This window comes from Lotus japonicus, chromosome 1 (assembly GCF_012489685.1).
Source record: "Lotus japonicus ecotype B-129 chromosome 1, LjGifu_v1.2".
Lineage (NCBI taxonomy): Eukaryota > Viridiplantae > Streptophyta > Magnoliopsida > Fabales > Fabaceae > Lotus > Lotus japonicus.
Genome location: NC_080041.1, coordinates 132,426,655 through 132,443,708, shown reverse-complemented (window position 1 = coordinate 132,443,708; position 17,054 = coordinate 132,426,655). Strand labels below are relative to the sequence as shown.

Below are 17,054 nucleotides of genomic sequence, written 5' to 3'. Positions count from 1 at the left end.
GACATGAACTATTTGAGATTCTATTAAGCATTTGCTAAAAGGACTTTGAGTCTTTTCAATCAGTTTGATTTATGAACTTGTGTTGAGCTTGGGGAATACTCTAACAGAATTTGATTACAGGGGTCTAATCAAACTCAAATTAACCCAATATCTTATTCAATCATCCTTCGACCTAGTACATGGTTACTTTCCAAATTACAATCCAGCTTAATACATTTGAGCCAAGTTGCCAACAATAATTTTTATGACCTAAACATACCTATGCATGATTTTCAAAAGGCAATATAATATGGAATCCAGACAAAAAAATATCTATAATGTGTATCACTGGTGATTAGTGAGCATCCTCTACAATGTGATGCTCAAAATGTAAAAAGATGGCTAATAACCATCAACAGAAAAAGTTTGATAGCCCATACTCTTTATATGGACAAAAAGCCCTGTGCTTAGTCTTACAACAGAGCGGAAGAAATGGTTGGACAAACAAAAAACGGATGGAACAAATGGAATTTTGCTGGGCTACTCTCTATTGCCAAATGCAAAAGGGTGCACCCTAAAATTACCTCCAAATGCAAAAGGGCACAACCGACAGATAATACATCATGAAGAAGCCACAAGCAATCTCTAGAACCCCCAGTCACAACCATCAAACAAAAATTTATATTTCACATATACAGGTGTGTCACAGTTAAAAGTTGAATCATGAATAGAGATTGATAATACCCTTGGAATAAGCTAGTTTTTGGTTGACAGCCCCAACCTATTCAAAATATAATAAAGTACTTTCTATTGGAGAAAGAATTTCTCCAGCTTCTCTGAATTGGTGACCTAAGAATCTCTCCAGCCTCTGTGAATAAAGAATTTCTATGTAAATCTAACAGTTCAAAAAGTATTGAGCAAACAAAAATAACAAACCCTGTCAGATTGCCGACGCCACAACGCCTTTTGCAAGCAAAGCTTCATTTCTTCTCCTACCTTAACTATGATAAGGAAATGGAGATTGACCACACTCGAGCTTCTTATAATTATCATCAACTAAAACATCATTGGCATCAAATCCAAAAATCTCGACGCTACTTCATTGTCATGTTTCAATGCCTTGAAGAAGGCTCCTAACATCTTCACCTATAAAAAACAAGGGCATATTAATCAAATGTTAAAATGATACAATTCCATATGAGGAATTGTAAAAATAAAACAAAGTGCACATTCAAAGCTCAATGAATGCGCTAACAATCTGAATACTCCATGTCCGAGACGGAGAGTAGCTCTTAACATTTAACAATTTATTATAAAACAATATTGCAAATATATCACCTATGGTGGTAAGAACAATTTAATAATGTTTTAGCCACTATATAAACTAGAGTTTCTGTTTCAGAGGCCTTAATTAAGAACAATATTACTCTCACCAAAGAAAAAATAACAATATTACAGATGTCGTTATTAAACAATAGCAGTGCCATCGTTAGAATTGTTAATGTTGAAAAGACAATATCTAGTTTCGTCTCGTTATTAAACAATAGCAGTGCCATCGTTAGAATTGTTAATGTTGAAAAGACAATATCTAGTTTCGTCTCACCATCACCAAGAATGCCTAGAACCATCCCACTTTAGAGAATTGTACTATACATCTTTTCTTATGTGCTCTAAAGAAAACAGAACCACTGCATTAAAGAACTAAAAACTTTGTCATTTTTCAAAGATGAGAATCCCTCACATACTCTTTTTATATCATCCCGCACATGATGTTTTGAGGTTTGTGATGAAGAGAAAACTAACTCAACTGACAAGGTGCAGCCAAAACAACAATCAACTGGAAAATATCGAGAAGAAGTTGCTATTGAAAACTAAAGTCAATTATGGTATGCTCATTGTACATACAGGGTTTGATAACTCTAGTTCGGGCATACAAGTCCACTAAGCAAAATGCTTAGGACTTGGAGGACCGTGTACAAACCGGATTTGATAACTCTAGCTCGACCACAATCGGAAGCTTTACACAGCACATTATGTCAGGCGAACCCGCAAAAGAGTAATAAGATAAATCTCAGCCTGACCAGGTGGAAGAGTAGAAGCTGGTAAGGCAGGGTGAAACTGTAACACTCACTTGAATGAATCATTAATGAGCAAAAATTTCCTACTAATAGTAAAATTGAGATGCTGTAATAAACAATTAAAACCATTGGAGATAGAGGAGATGAAAGGATGGATCCTAGACTTAAGAGGGATCTCCCGCAAAGGAAAGCATCTTCACTCTGATACTGGTTTTGAAGGCTAGGTTGAGTATCCTAACTACTTGCAAAACAATTAGAAATTTGGAGAGAACACACATAATTTTGAATTCAATGAATGAAACTACTATCATACCATGAAGTTGTCTAACTTACCTCATGGAATTATAATCTCATCCTAGATGTATCAATATATTAAATAAATAAAAAATGCTAGTTCCTAAATTGATCTATCAAAAAACAATATAGCACAGAAAATCTGTACAGATTCAGCTATCAGTTGTTATGTTACCGTGTTTTTTAATCAAGATCTGAGATCACGATTGCAACCGCGACATCGAGGTTTTTGAGGTCTCTGCAACCACATTGCCACCGTAATTGTGGACACATCAGCCGTATTTTTCCTCGATTCTCCGCACTTTCATAGAGTTGTGTTAATCCTAAGTCTCTCCCCAGAAAGCACAATTGCCAATAGCCAACAACAGGGGAGGAATTGCAAATAATATTGGGAGCTCAGTGGCAGCTTCCAAAAGTAAGGAGTTGGGTTTGTTCAGTTGCGTGTGTTTCACTCACCAATAGTCTCTACAAGAGCACAGCCCATTTGTGAATCGGTGAAACCTGTTGATATCTCTTACAATAATCTCTCTCTTAAAAATCTCTGAAGCAAACTTCATAACAGTGTGACAATCGCCACAAGTCCTCAAATTCTTCTTTATCCTTACTGGAGATCCAACTGGGAGGACCAGAAGACCAAATGCAAGAGCTAACTTCTCGCTGTGATACCACAAACTCTGCTCTTCAGTCCCTTCTACAATGTTTGTTGCAAACTGAGTCTCAGCCACATATCCTCTCTTCTTTATCAACTCCTTCAACTTCTGCAACATTTCATGAATCTCATCTGTCCTTGAATGTGACCTATCATTCACAGTGAACACAAAGGTCCTGTCCTTAACATCAATCCAGCTACATCCAGTCTCTTTCCTTACCCTATTAATCCCCATCAATTGCCTCACTTCATCAGCCTTTTCCAACATTCCATGCCGTGTATAGATATTTGAAAGTAGCCTATAATTTCCTGGATTATCCGGTTCCAACTTGAAAAGCCTCTCAGCAACCTTTCTTCCCATTTCAACATCAGCATATTTTCCACATGCCCCCAGCAAAGCCCCCCAAACTGAGGAGTCAGGCTTGATTGGCATCGATTCAATAAAGTTGCATGCTTCCTCCAATCGACCGACACGACCAAGCAAATCAACCATGCATGCATAATGTTCTGGTCCAGGTTTAATATTATGGACGCTAACCATGGAATTGAAGTACTTAAAACCATCATCTACCAGGCCTGTATGGCTGCATGCTGACAGCACAGAAACAAATGTAATGTATTCTGGCACAACCCCCTCTCTGAGCATCTCTTCAAATAACTCAATCGCTTCATTTGCGCAGCCATGTTGGTGACAAACTGCAATCATTGCTGTCCAACAAACCACATTACAGTTCTCTATTTCTTGAAAAACCCGATAAGCATCAAACAAGTTCCCACATTTGCCATACATTGTCACCAATGAACTCAAAACACAAGCGTTTTTCAAGTACCCAGTTTTTAAGACATGGTTATGGATCAAGGTGCCCTGTGCCAACACCGCAACACTTGCAGAAGCATGAAGAAGGGATGAGCACGAGGCCTCGTCGGGCACCACACCTTCCCTTTTCATGGCCCGGAAAAAGCTCCAAGCTTGTTCAAAGTTTTCGCTACGTCCGCACCCCACGATCATCACATTCCAGGTAACAATATCTCTATCTCCAGCAGCGTCGAACAGCTTGTTTGCAGCATCAAACGACCCACACTTGCAATACATGTCCACAAGCGAGTTGTTCACATAAACCAACACGATCAAACCACGCTTCACGATGTTCCCATGCACCTGCATCCCAAACCCCAAGTCAACGACACTTGCACAAGCACTCAACACGCTCGAGAAACTGACTTCATCCGGGTCAAGGGCAGCATCTCGGAGAACCTCCCTGAAAATCCCAATGGCACGGACATACAACTTGTTTCTCAAGAACCCCACAATCATCGCGTTCCAGGAAACGAGACTCCTGTGGGGCATTTCATCGAACACCTTCACTGCAAATAACATGTGACAACATTTAGCGTACATGTCAAGTAACGCGGTGGCTACAAATGTATCCGTGTCGAAGCAGTGTTTATGAATCAATGCGTGCATTTGCTGACCGTGGATGAGGATCAGGGTATTGGCACATGCGGGTAAGATGGCTGAGAAGGTGAAGTGGTTGGGGTATATTCCGGCGGCTCTCATGCGGTTGAAAGAGTTCAGGGCATGGAATGGTTTGTTGGAACGAGAGAGTTGGGTGATGAGGGTGGTCCAAGTGACCACGTTGTTTGGTGCAGCTGAGTAGAATTTAGGAGCTGGATTTCCATGGCTAACAAACTGTAACAGTGGCAAGCGAAGTTTCATAGTAGCACTCTAGAGACAGATGATGAGCATGACAATGTACTAAATAAATCATACTTCACTGTTTTTTTGGACAAAGATTGAATAATCATGCTTCACTGTTTCAAGCGAAACAGAAATGTTTGTCACAAATCAGTTCTTAACTGCACTTCTTAGGACCAATGGGCCGATCCATAAAAATGTGAGTTGGGTTATTAGGATTTATTTCTTTTCTTTTTTTTGAACAATAGGATTTATTTCTTGAGGCAGGAAAATTTTGCATTTGTTTGATAATCCATATGTTTTTGGTTCATTAAAATAAGTGAAATTTAGTTTTAGTCATCATATTTCAAAAACGCCTCATTTTCATTAAAAATAAATAAATAAATTCAAAATGCCTCATTTTCATTCCATAAACTTAGAAACAGGGTAAGTTTATCTCTAGGTAAACTATATAACTAACAAAACTCCACCTTGCACTGACACAAGGTTAAGTTTTATGACGAGAATGTTGACATTTTAATCCTAAGTGACCCTAGTTACCATCTAGAGTTATTCAATTATCATTTATCACATTTTTTCCAATATTGGATTTGGAAAATTGCCCTAAAAGTAATAGTATTATTGGTTCTTATGGCTTCGTCCTTACTCAATACTATCTTTTTAGAGTGTGTTTGGATTGTGGTTACTCTAAAAGTAATAGTACCTTCGGTTTAAGGAAGTAGACAAGAAAATCAATAATGATATGTTCACACCTCATTTTTAATTCACTATCTCTCTCATCTTATCAACTATCACATCTCATATTTTTTTTTTCTATCTCTCTCATCCTTCCACCTCTCTCCACCTCAAAGGGAGTTGTGAAGAGAACATTATTCTTTCAAAATCGGACTGAACATTATTAAAACAGTCAACAAACCAATTCAAGATTTAACATTCGAAATTTGGTAGATATATATAGATATATACTTATATGTAAAAGTATGAATAAGATAATTTTTTACTTCAGTAAATGATATGAGTCCTTTCAAAATAAAATAGAGACATAGCAGACATTGATATGTGCTAGCAAAGAGAAGAAGATTGAAAAAGAAAAAGAAGCATAAGATAGAAGATGGATCTGTTCAAGCTTTTGATTTTTGATTTGTGCTAGATCGGCAGTGTAGCGACAAAGAGGAAGAAGACAAGTTTAAGGATGGAGAGGGCAACGACCTGGTAGCTGGTGCCGACGGAGATGCAGAGGGACCTAGAGGAGGACGAGGTGGCAGAGAGGAGGCCCAACAACGTAGATCTTGATAACAACCCCGTCGTGGTTCACAAACTCCTGCAGCACCATTGAAGCGTTCAACGCATTGACGCCTACAACATATCTAGTGTTTTGCATATGAAATTGTGATTTTGATATGTAAATTACTAAAAACACCATTGGTCTATGAGTGGACTATTTTTTAAAATGACCACCCTAGTGGACACCTAATTTTGATTTTAGTCCATGTACGTATAATCCACATAAGTGTTTTTTTTTTTTGAAATGACCTTAAAATTCCACATCACAAATGATGCTTATGTGCGTAAGTGTGTAGACACATCATCACTAAATTCGGGAGATGAACATTACCATTTAAAAAAAAAAGTGAAGATGCATTTCTAATACAAATTAAACTTTTTTTAGGGACCAATACTAATTTTATTTTTGGACCAATACTATTTTTCAGAAACATAATTAAACCTAAAAAACTATGTATATCAAAATACAATGTTAGTAAGCCTATATTACACACACGCTGAACTGTTACGCGTGCCACACACGCTGGCTTATTATTGAAAGAAAAAAACGCGTGCCTTACACGCGTGATTGCTCTTGGCTTCATCTTTACGCAGTGTCACAATCATAAATACCTAACCACTTCAGTTTTACCCCCAATTTCAAGAACGATGATGATAATATAGCCGTTGGTTGGTGGTGTGGTGGCGCGAAGAAGAATCACAGAGTGATCGAGTTCACGCAGTAAACCATTATCGCTCTTTGTTTCCAAGAAATTCAACATTGTCACTATGAATGAATAACGGTGGGAGCATTTTGGTGAACTTATTGATGTATATAATATAAGTATATATTTCTCATGATTAGGTTTTACCTAGCTAAAGATGATGCACTTAGTTACTTTAGATGATCTACAAAATTATCTAACATGTCGGTTTGGCCAATTTTATTACTTTAATCTTACACTTCTAAATTTTTTAATCATTATAAAGAATGCTTACACTGTAATATATGGTCCTCAGAAAGTTTATTTCCCTCTCAATATGCAAGAATTTAACTGAATAGATTTATTGTTTTAGCATTATCTCCTTTGAGGTGGGAACAAGATAAAATTTTAAATTATTGTTTAAAGATTTTGCCTTTGTTAATTTTGCTCTTCATATGTACGTAAGGGCATGCTGGGGCAGCTATTTCATATGGATCTCTTCTTCTTAAAGGTTAGCTTGTTTTTTTGTGTTCGCCATTTTATAACTAAATATTTGGTACATCATAGCATCTAACTTGCTTTTAAAGATGAATTAGACACAAAACCTTAATTAGTACATTGGATACTATTGATACGTTGGGTGCATGTGTGTGTAAGAACTAGAATAGGTAGTAGATAGGCCTGATTGAAGAAAATATCTGTAGTACATTCGGTGGTTTAGGCAATTGGTTGGTGTTCTGTACTAGGGCAAGCTTACGTAAGAGAAAGACAAAAAGTAAACCCTAGCAGAGCACTAAAATAGCAAAACTACCATAAAAGGAATATTCTCATTAATGCTGAAAAAGTTGGTTTCGTACAAGTGGATGACCTCCCCTTTTATAGAGGGGTGGTCATGACATGGATCTTTCCTATATTTGGGCCTCACAATCAGGGCCCAAATCCCTGTACATATAAGACAAATCCAAAGGAATCTTCCAGCTGGCTTGTGGACCCATCATCTAAGGGAGGGCAATGAAGCTCGCGTGTCGCCTTTCCCGCCATGGCTATCTTCAATGGTTATTTGTTCATTTTGGGCGGGACATAATCTTCTTTATGTCCCGCCCAGTCCACATGCCCCCAAGACATGAGACTCGAGTAATTGAGTCGAAATGTCTTCATCGTTACCCAGTAGTTCGCCTCTATTGTTTATTCGTTCATCGCCATTTTACTTTCGTTGTTGCATCGCCATTTTCACGCTTCGCCACCTTTGTTGCCGTTTCAAAGATATGTCGCCATTAGTCATAACCGTCAATCACGTCTTTTCAACTGACGCACGTGTCCTTATTTTCCGGGATTTCGTCATCATTTGTTATAAATACAATTTTCAGTTGTGCGTCTCGAGGAGTAATGTCTTTTCGCTTCCTACCTTTTCGAATTTCAAATCCCACGATCCCACGATCTTCCCCCATTCATTCTCTCTCCTCCTTTCTCTCTATAAAAACCCCTTTTCACTTTTCATTTTTCACTTTCTTAAAACTTTTGTTCTGAAAACCTTTTCACCGCAGCTTTCATTCTCTCTTTTGAACTCCGGTGAACCTTTTCTTCCTCCGGCCGTCGTCATTGCGCGGTGCTCCCCTATCTCCGACGTTCTCCTTTCTCAAATCCACAGTTCTTCCCCTGGTTAGTTTTTCTCTTTCCTGAGATTCTTCGTTTACTTCTTTTTTCTCTGACTCTGTTCATCTTCTTTCTTCTTTTGACTCTGTTCATCTTCTTTTTACTTTTAGTTTGTTCGTCTTCTTTCTTCTTTTTATGAAACTGCCTCGCATGTCTTTACCAAACGCTAGCCTTTCTTCCCTAGAACTTTCTTCACCCTCCACGGAGGAGGAAGTTGTCGCCCCCTCTATAATTGAAATTCATTCCTCGCCTTCTACCCATGATGATTCCGGTCCCGCCGGCTATGTAGACTCAATTATCTCCTCTAATGGAGATTTGTCTTCACCTGAATGGCGCTCTGACGTGCATTTAGTTGAAGATAAATGTCTGTTGCATTCTATCTGGAGCAGCGTTGGGAGCATTAGTTCGCTTCGAATATCTGCTCAAGGGTTCACGAAGATAGATCCCGCCACCTCGAATAATGAAGATCATCTGTTGAATGTCCTCCCATGTGGCGAAGATGACTGTGTTCTGTTGCGTAAAGAACCAGCCGATGAATCGCCCGATTTTTTCTTTGTTTATGGCTATTTCTTCTTAGACTTGAACATCAAACTTCCTTTCTCGCCGTTTATATGTCACGTTCTTTCTTTTCTGAATGTGGCGCCTTGCCAACTCCAGCCCAACGCCTGGGGTTTTCTCCGCTGCTTTGAAATTCTTTGTGAACACTTGAGTTTCACTCCAACCTATCCTTTGTTCTTCCTTTTCTATAAATCAGTCACCACTAAACCTACTTCTGTGAAATGGGTTCCACTATTAGCCCGTAAGAACATGAGTCGGTTCACCGCCCTTAAAAGCCATTACAAAGTATGGCAGAAGAAATACTTTAAAGTTGTGGAGTCGCCCGAAATAAAGAACTTGTTCCGAGATTCCGACAATAATCCTCTCTTCCCTTTTTACTGGACAAAGAACCCTCGCCGAAAAATATCCGTTTCATACGACGCCTTGGATGAATCTGAACAAGGCGTCGCCGATTACCTCCGCACACTACCAGTAATTTCCGGTCACGACTTGATTGAGGCGTCGAAATCCGGCACTTTAAATCAATTTTTTAGTAAGTTTATAATCTTTGTACGTAACTTCTTTTTCTTTTTGTTCATGTATCTCGTCTAATTGGTGTTTTCCATACAGCTACGATGGGAAAAGGCAAGGTTGACGCGAACCCACTCAAGATGAAGGAGTACCTCGCCCAGTCTGCTGCGGCGGCGAAGAAGAGGGCCGCCGAAACTGAGCAGAAGAAGAAGAATGAAGGTACCTCGGGTTCTGACAACGTCAGGGACCCTAAACGTCAAAAAACTTCAGGTGCTGCTGGTGGTAAGCCTCTCCACCAATCGACTCTTGATTCAAAAAGTCATCCAGCTGAGAAAAAGAAGGGACATGACAATGTCCCGCCCCCTCAACAAGATTCAAGCTCGCTGATCAACCGCCCATCAACTCCATTTGGCCAGGCTGGCCCTAGTTCAGCCATTGGTGGCGAGGCTCCTCCCCCCTTGCTGAGCTTGTCGGATCCTCACTTCAATGGGCTGGAATTCATGACCCGTACTTTTGACAACCGGATTCACAAGGACATTTCCGGTCAAGGTCCCCCCAACATTGCTTCCGTGGCGATCCATCACGCGCTTTCTGCCGCCAGTACTGTGGCGGGAATGGCTCAGTGCGTGAAGGAGTTGATCTCAGCCAAGAACCGTTTTGAGAAGAAGGCAGCTGATTACAAGACAGCCTATGAGCGGGCTAAAACTGATGCTGAGACTGCCAACAAAAAGCTGAAATCTGCTGAGGAGAAGTGTGTTAAGTTAACTGAAGACTTGGCTGCTTCGGACCTGCTTCTTCAAAAGACCAAGTCTCTTAAAGAAGCCATAAATGACAAGCACACTGCCATTCAAGCCAAATATCAAAAGTTGGAAAAGAAATATGATCGCCTGAATGCTTCCATCATAGGGCGTGCTTCTCTCCAATATGCTCAAGGCTTTCTGGCGGCCAAAGAGCAGATCAGTGTGGTTGAGCCGGGCTTTGATCTTTCCCGCATTGGGTGGCTGAAGGAGATCAAGGATGGTCAAGTAGTTGGTGATGATGACATTAGCCTCGACCTCCTTCCCCAATTCGATGATGAGAGTGAGCCTGAAGAAGATGGCGAGGCTGGGAATGAGCAGCACAGGAATGAGGATCAAGAGAAGGAAGATCCCAAAGCTGGGACAAGCCAGGGCAACAACGCCAACAACGAGAACCTGGCTTGAATTTGTTTTTATTTTATGAAGTTGAAATTTTTCTTTGGGCATTGCCCTGTCTTTTATTTTCATTCCAAATCATGTATGGGCGTCGCCCTCTTTTCCCTACTTTAAATGGATATCATTTTAAGTTCATTCGTTGTTTTAGTTGTTTCCAACTTTCGTTGTTATTTTGGTTTACATACCTTAGCCGATTTTTCGACGAGGCTTGGTTTCTAGTGGCCACTAGAATTGCCAAGGCTTTTAACTTTTGAAGGCGATACTTTCTTATTCCGAAAGGTTTACTCGCGGTATTGCATACCTTGATACAATTTGCATTGCATGAACTCGTAATAAAAATTAAAAAATATATACGATTCTGTTGAAATGATCTTTTCATTAATTTTCTTTCGTATGGGAACAATTGTCCCTTCATTACAAATGTCGCCTCATTAAAAACCTTTCCAAAGAAAGGGAAAAAGAGTGCGACTTCATTTACATTTGTTGTTTCTACTAACTAAAATATTGCTTTAGATGAGAGGCGTTCCATGTTCGTGGAACCTTTTGACCGCTTAGTTGTTCCAACTTATAAGCTCCTCCTCCAACATCGCCAATAATCCTGTAAGGCCCGCCCCAGTTGGGTGAAAGTTTGTTGTGTTTATCGGGTATTGTATTTTTTCGGAGCACTAAGTCTCCTACCCTCATTTTTCTTGGCACTACTTTTGTTGAGAACTTTCTTGCCACCTTCACTTTTCCCGCCTCATTTCTTATGTGAGCCTCTCGTTGTTCCTCGGGCAGCATGATTAGATTTGCTATTAAGTTTTCTCCGTTGTCATTTTCATTAAACCGAGCCACTCGCCAACTTTGGTTTTCAATTTCCACTGGGAGCATGACGTCAGTTCCATAAGTTAGACGATACGGGGTTTCCTTTGTGCTTGACTGTTCCGTGGTGTTGTATGCCCAAAGAACGCCTGGTAGTTCCTCCGCCCAAAGCCCTTTTGCTTCATCCAGTTTCTTCTTTAAACCTTTCAGGATAACTTTGTTAGCCGATTCAGCCTGCCCATTGGTCTGTGGATGTTCTACAGAGGCAAATCGCATCTCGATTCCCATTTCTGTACAAAATTCTCGGGTAACACTACTTGTGAATTGTGTTCCGTTATCCATTACTAATGCCATGGGGACCCCAAATCTACAAACAATCCTTCGCCACAAGAAGCTCCTGACCTTGGCGGCCGTGATAGTTGCCACTGCCTCAGCTTCTATCCACTTAGTGAAGTAATCAACCGCCACGATGATGTACTTCATTTGTGCCTTCGCCACAGGGAATGGTCCTAAGATATCAGTCCCCCACATGGCGAACGGCCAAGGCGCCATCATGGTTGTTAATTCTTCTGGTGGAGCCTTGTGTAGGTCAGAAAAGACTTGACATTTTTCACATTTCTTAACATACTCCAAACAATCCTTCTTCATCGTTGGCCAATAGAATCCTGCTCTTATCACCTTAACTGCCAAGGATCGCCCGCCGATATGACTAGAACACACACCTTCGTGGACTTCCGCCATTATTCCGAGGGCGTCCTTGATATCGACACATTTGAGCATAGGAGACATGATTCCTCGCCGATACAACTCACCACCCACCAGTGTGTAGAAACTGGCTTCCCTGCGTTTTGTTCTCGTGTTCAAATCATCCTCCTTTGGTGGGTTCTCTAAGAAGGTCTTAATCGATTCCATCCAAGATATCTCGCCCTCACTGACTGACTTTACAGCTTTCAACTTTATTTCTACCAAATCAATGCTCGGGCGAGGCAGGGTTTCTTGAATGACTGTCTGGTAGTTGCCCAATCTCCCTGTGCTTGCCAACTTCGCCAACACATCAGCCCTCTCATTTTGTCCCCTCGGGACATGTTCTATTTTGATTTCTTTGACCTCCATCATTAATCTGCGCACCACTTCCAAATATTTGGACAGTTGCGGATCCTTCACCTGGTACTCGCCTTTCACTTGCTTAACAACTAACTGCGAATCTCCTTTGATAAACAACTTCTGGACTCCCAACTCAATGGCCAACCTTAAGCCGGCAATCAGAGCCTCGTACTCAGATTGATTATTGCTCGCCTTGAACTCGAACTTGAGAGACTGTTCAATGGTCATTTTATCTGGACTTTCGATTGTTATTCCCGCCCCACTTCCAGTGTTATTAGAGGATCCATCCATAGACAGGACCCATTCTCCTTGAGTCTTCTCTCCTTCAGTGGGTGTTAATTCCGCCACGAAGTCAATTAAACTCTGGACTGTGACTTGGCCCCTTGGCTCATATTGTATGTCATATTCTGATAGCTCAACTGACCAGCTAACCAATCGCCCTGATAAATCAGGCTTCTGAAGTACTTGCCTTAAGGGAACATCAGTTTTAACTTTGACTTGGAAACTTTGGAAGTAAGGTCTGAGGCGCCTTGCAGTTTTCAGAATCGCCAAAGCCGCCTTTTCAATTTTTTGGTACCGCAATTCTGCCCCCTGTAAAGTATGGCTCACGAAATATATAACTTTCTGCTTTTTTCCTTCTTCCTGGAGCAACACCGTACTTACCGCCTTGTCAGTAACCGCTAAATAGAGCACTAATGGAACGCCTGGTGTTGGCTTGGAGAGTACTGGTAATGTGGCCAATGTTTCTTTCAATTTGGTAAAAGCTTGTTCGCATTCCTCTGTCCACTGAAACTTTGAATTCTTTTTTAAACATGTGAAGAACGGGGCCGCTTTGTCACCCGCCATTGGCAAGAAACGTGACAAGGCGGCCATTCGCCCTGTCAAACGCTGAACCTCTTTTACACTTGTTGGACTTTTCATCTCCAAGATCGCCCTTCCCTTATCAGGGTTCACTTCTATTCCCCTTGATGTTAACATAAATCCCAAGAACTTTCCTCCCTGGATCCCAAAAGAACACTTCTCAGGATTCAACTTCATTTGATATGTTCTTAACTGAGTAAACGCTTCTTTGAGATCGCCCCCATGATCACTAGCCCTGGCGGACTTTACGATCATGTCGTCCACATACACCTCCATATTTCTGCCTACTTGTTTTGAAAAAAATTTGTCCATGAGCCGTTGGTACGTAGCGCCTGCATTCTTCAAACCAAAAGGCATTGTCTTGTAACAATAGTTCGCCTGATTGGTCATAAATGCTGTACTTTCCTCATCCGAGGGATGCATCATAATCTGATTATAGCCCGAATAAGCGTCCATGAGACTTAAAAGTTCATTCCCAGAAGCTCCATCCACAAGCTTATCAACATTGGGAAGTGGGTACGAATCTTTGGGACACACTTTGTTCAAGCTTGTGTAGTCCGTACACATTCGCCATTTCCCATTGGCCTTCTTGACCATCACAACATTGGCGAGCCACGTTGGGTACTGTACCTCACGGATGAAGCGAGCCTTGATTAACTTTTCAGTCTCTAATTGTACAGCCTTGTTCTTTTCTTCACTCATTCTTCGCCTTGGTTGGATGACTGGGGTCGCCCCTGGTCGTATGGCTAGTTTGTGAGTCACCTTGGGATCAATCCCTGGCACATCATTGATGGTCCATGCAAAGAGATCTAGATTATCACCCAGAAGGGTGATTAATCTTTCCTCTTGTTCTGCTGTCAAACTACTGCCAATCTTTAGAAGCTTGTCCTTGACTTGCACCTGCTTGGTTTCTTCCAGAGGTTGTGGGCGAAAGTCATCAGCATCGTCTCTTGGGTCCAAGCTAAATCCTTCTTGTGGGAAGATTTCTGTAATTCGATGGCTCTCCTTGGCGGCCCTTCGCCCATAGAGCGCCACGCTTCTCAAATAGCATTCCCTTGCTGCATTCTGGTCTACACGCAATATCCCGACCTTCCCGTTGCAGGCGGGATATTTAACAGTTAAATGAGCAGTTGAGATGACCGCGCAGACCTTGTTGAGGGTGTCTCGCCCCAAGAGTACATTGTAATTGGCTCTACACGCCAATACTAAGTACTTTACTTGAAATTTCTTGACAAACTCTCCTTCTCCAAAGGCAGTCGGAATTTCGACGTATCCCCGTACACTGACACGGTCCCCTGTGAATCCCACCAAAGTTCCCTTGTATGGTTTCAAATCTGATTCCTTTAGTCCCAGGCGATCAAAGGCGTCTCCATAGATGATATCCGCCGAAGATCCCTGGTCTAAGAATACTTTCTTTGTCACATAATTGTTAACCCTGATTGTCACCACAATTGGATCGTTGTCATGAGGAATTACATGCGCGAAATCCTGAGGGGTAAATATAATAGGGGAATGATTCACCCAACACTCGCCTTCGTTCGACTCCTGTACTGAGTGTACTGCCGCCACGTAGCGTTTTCTAGCCTTACTTGAAATTGCACCCCCGCCAAATCCTCCTGCAATAGATGAGCATTCCCCAACAGGATCGCCCAACTCTTCAACTATCTCTTTACCTTTGCCTTTGTCCCCCTGAGTGATCTTAGCTACCTCCGGCGTTGCTGTGTCTTTAACAAAGTTTGCCAAATGGCCAGCTTTAATCAAACGATCAATTTCCCGCCTTAAATTCCAACAATTATCTGTCGTATGCCCCAACGCTTTGTGGTACTCGCACCACCTATTGGTGTCCACGTTAGCTGGCGGCCACCGTGGGGGTGGTGGGTACTGCACAACGTTGGTCTGCCCAACCGCCCTTAAAATAGTACTTAAGGGTGCATTCAACTTAGTAAGTGGGACTGGCGTTGGCGAAGCACCAGGCTGACCAGCTGTGGCAGCAGTGGGACCTTGTGAATTTCTGTGCCATGTATTTTGAAAGCCAGGTTTAGAGTTTTGGTATGGTCCCGGTCTTGGTACACGGGGGGTTTGCGCTACCCTGGCTTCCTTCCCCGCCTTGGATTTGTCCTGTGAAACACCGCCAGATTGAGACTGCTTGCGTCCTTCCTCTCTTTCTTGTTTCTTTTGATCATCTTGCTCGATCAATATGAACTCTTGAACACGAGCGCGAAGATCCATCATATCCTTCGCCGGTCGCCTTGTTAAGTCTCTATTCAAATCTCCCGCCCGAAGGCCATTTTTGAATGACGCCAAACAGACATCTGGATTTTCATCCTCCAACTGCACCGCCATCTTGCTGAAGCGTGCCATGTAGGTTTTTAATTTTTCGCCTGGTTGCTGATGTATGCTGATAAGATCAAACATTGTTGCTTTTGTGGTTTTATTGGCGGAAAATTGAGTCAGAAACTTAGTGGACAGATCAGTGAAATTATCAATGGAAAAGGGCGGTTGTCGAATGAACCACTGCATCGCCATGCCTTTGAACGTGGAAGGCAATAATCGACATTTTACCGCATCCGTCGCCCCGCCGATCACCATTTTGGTATTGAAATATCTAAGGTGCTCCATAGGATCAGACTCGCCCGAAAAGGCGTCTAATGCCATGGTTTGCAGGTGCTTTGGAATGTCCACCCTAGTGATGGCTGGAACAAAAGGTTGAAATTCAACTACATCCTCCGCCTCCAGGCGTTGTTCTTGCTTAAAATCCTGCCGCTGAGTGAGATACTCAACTTGGGCTTGCAACTGCTCGTTTTGGGACTGCACCTTCTGTAAGGTATCTAACATTTGTTGCAAAGCTGCAGGCGTGATACCTGTCACTGCCTCTTGTGCTCTCCGTGGAGCAGTGGTTTTAAAATCTTCCAAGTTCACATATTCAGGCGGCGTTGAACGCCGCCGAACACCTGGATCTGATTTAGCGATCAGATCTGAAGGTCTTCCCGGAGCTGCATTCACCAATGACGCTGGCGACGGCGCCACTGAGTGGACCCCCTCCGAGGAAGCTTCCTGCTCTTGCTCGTCCAGTACGGGACGGTTGTTGTTTCGTCCGCCGCCGCGACCGCCGTGTCGACCACCACCGCGCCGGCGATGATCGCGTCGACCCACGCCGCATGAACGAGTCTCCATGGCTCGCAATTCCTCCTTCTGTCACCGGAAGAGCTAAGTCAGAGCCACAGACGGCGCCAATGTTCTGTACTAGGGCAAGCTTACGTAAGAGAAAGACAAAAAGTAAACCCTAGCAGAGCACTAAAATAGCAAAACTACCATAAAAGGAATATTCTCATTAATGCTGAAAAAGTTGGTTTCGTACAAGTGGATGACCTCCCCTTTTATAGAGGGGTGGTCATGACATGGATCTTTCCTATATTTGGGCCTGACAATCAGGGCCCAAATCCCTGTACATATAAGACAAATCCAAAGGAATCTTCCAGCTGGCTTGTGGACCCATCATCTAAGGGAGGGCAATGAAGCTCGCGTGTCGCCTTTCCCGCCATGGCTATCTTCAATGGTTATTTGTTCATTTTGGGCGGGACATAATCTTCTTTATGTCCCGCCCAGTCCAGTTGGGCCTTAATTAGAGATCCTATGTTGGCTTAGAAATGAATTTCTAGAAGTCATTAATTCGAAATTATTTAGATGTGATTGATTCTGGTTCTACTAATT

General features: G+C 42.1%; 1 protein-coding gene across 1 annotated transcript; it reads right to left on the bottom strand.

Annotated features, from left to right (window-relative positions):
* Positions 1–242: 242 nt before the first annotated feature.
* On the bottom strand, positions 243–4,807 carry LOC130730959 (pentatricopeptide repeat-containing protein At2g22070-like). The gene is made up of 2 exons (XM_057583114.1): positions 2,527–4,807; positions 243–1,125 (listed from the first exon to the last, which is right to left on the bottom strand). Exon 1 carries the CDS (start codon positions 4,715–4,717, stop codon positions 2,804–2,806), a length of 1,914 nt encoding a protein of 637 aa, XP_057439097.1. The 5' UTR covers positions 4,718–4,807; the 3' UTR covers positions 243–1,125; positions 2,527–2,803.
* Positions 4,808–17,054: the final 12,247 nt, after the last annotated feature.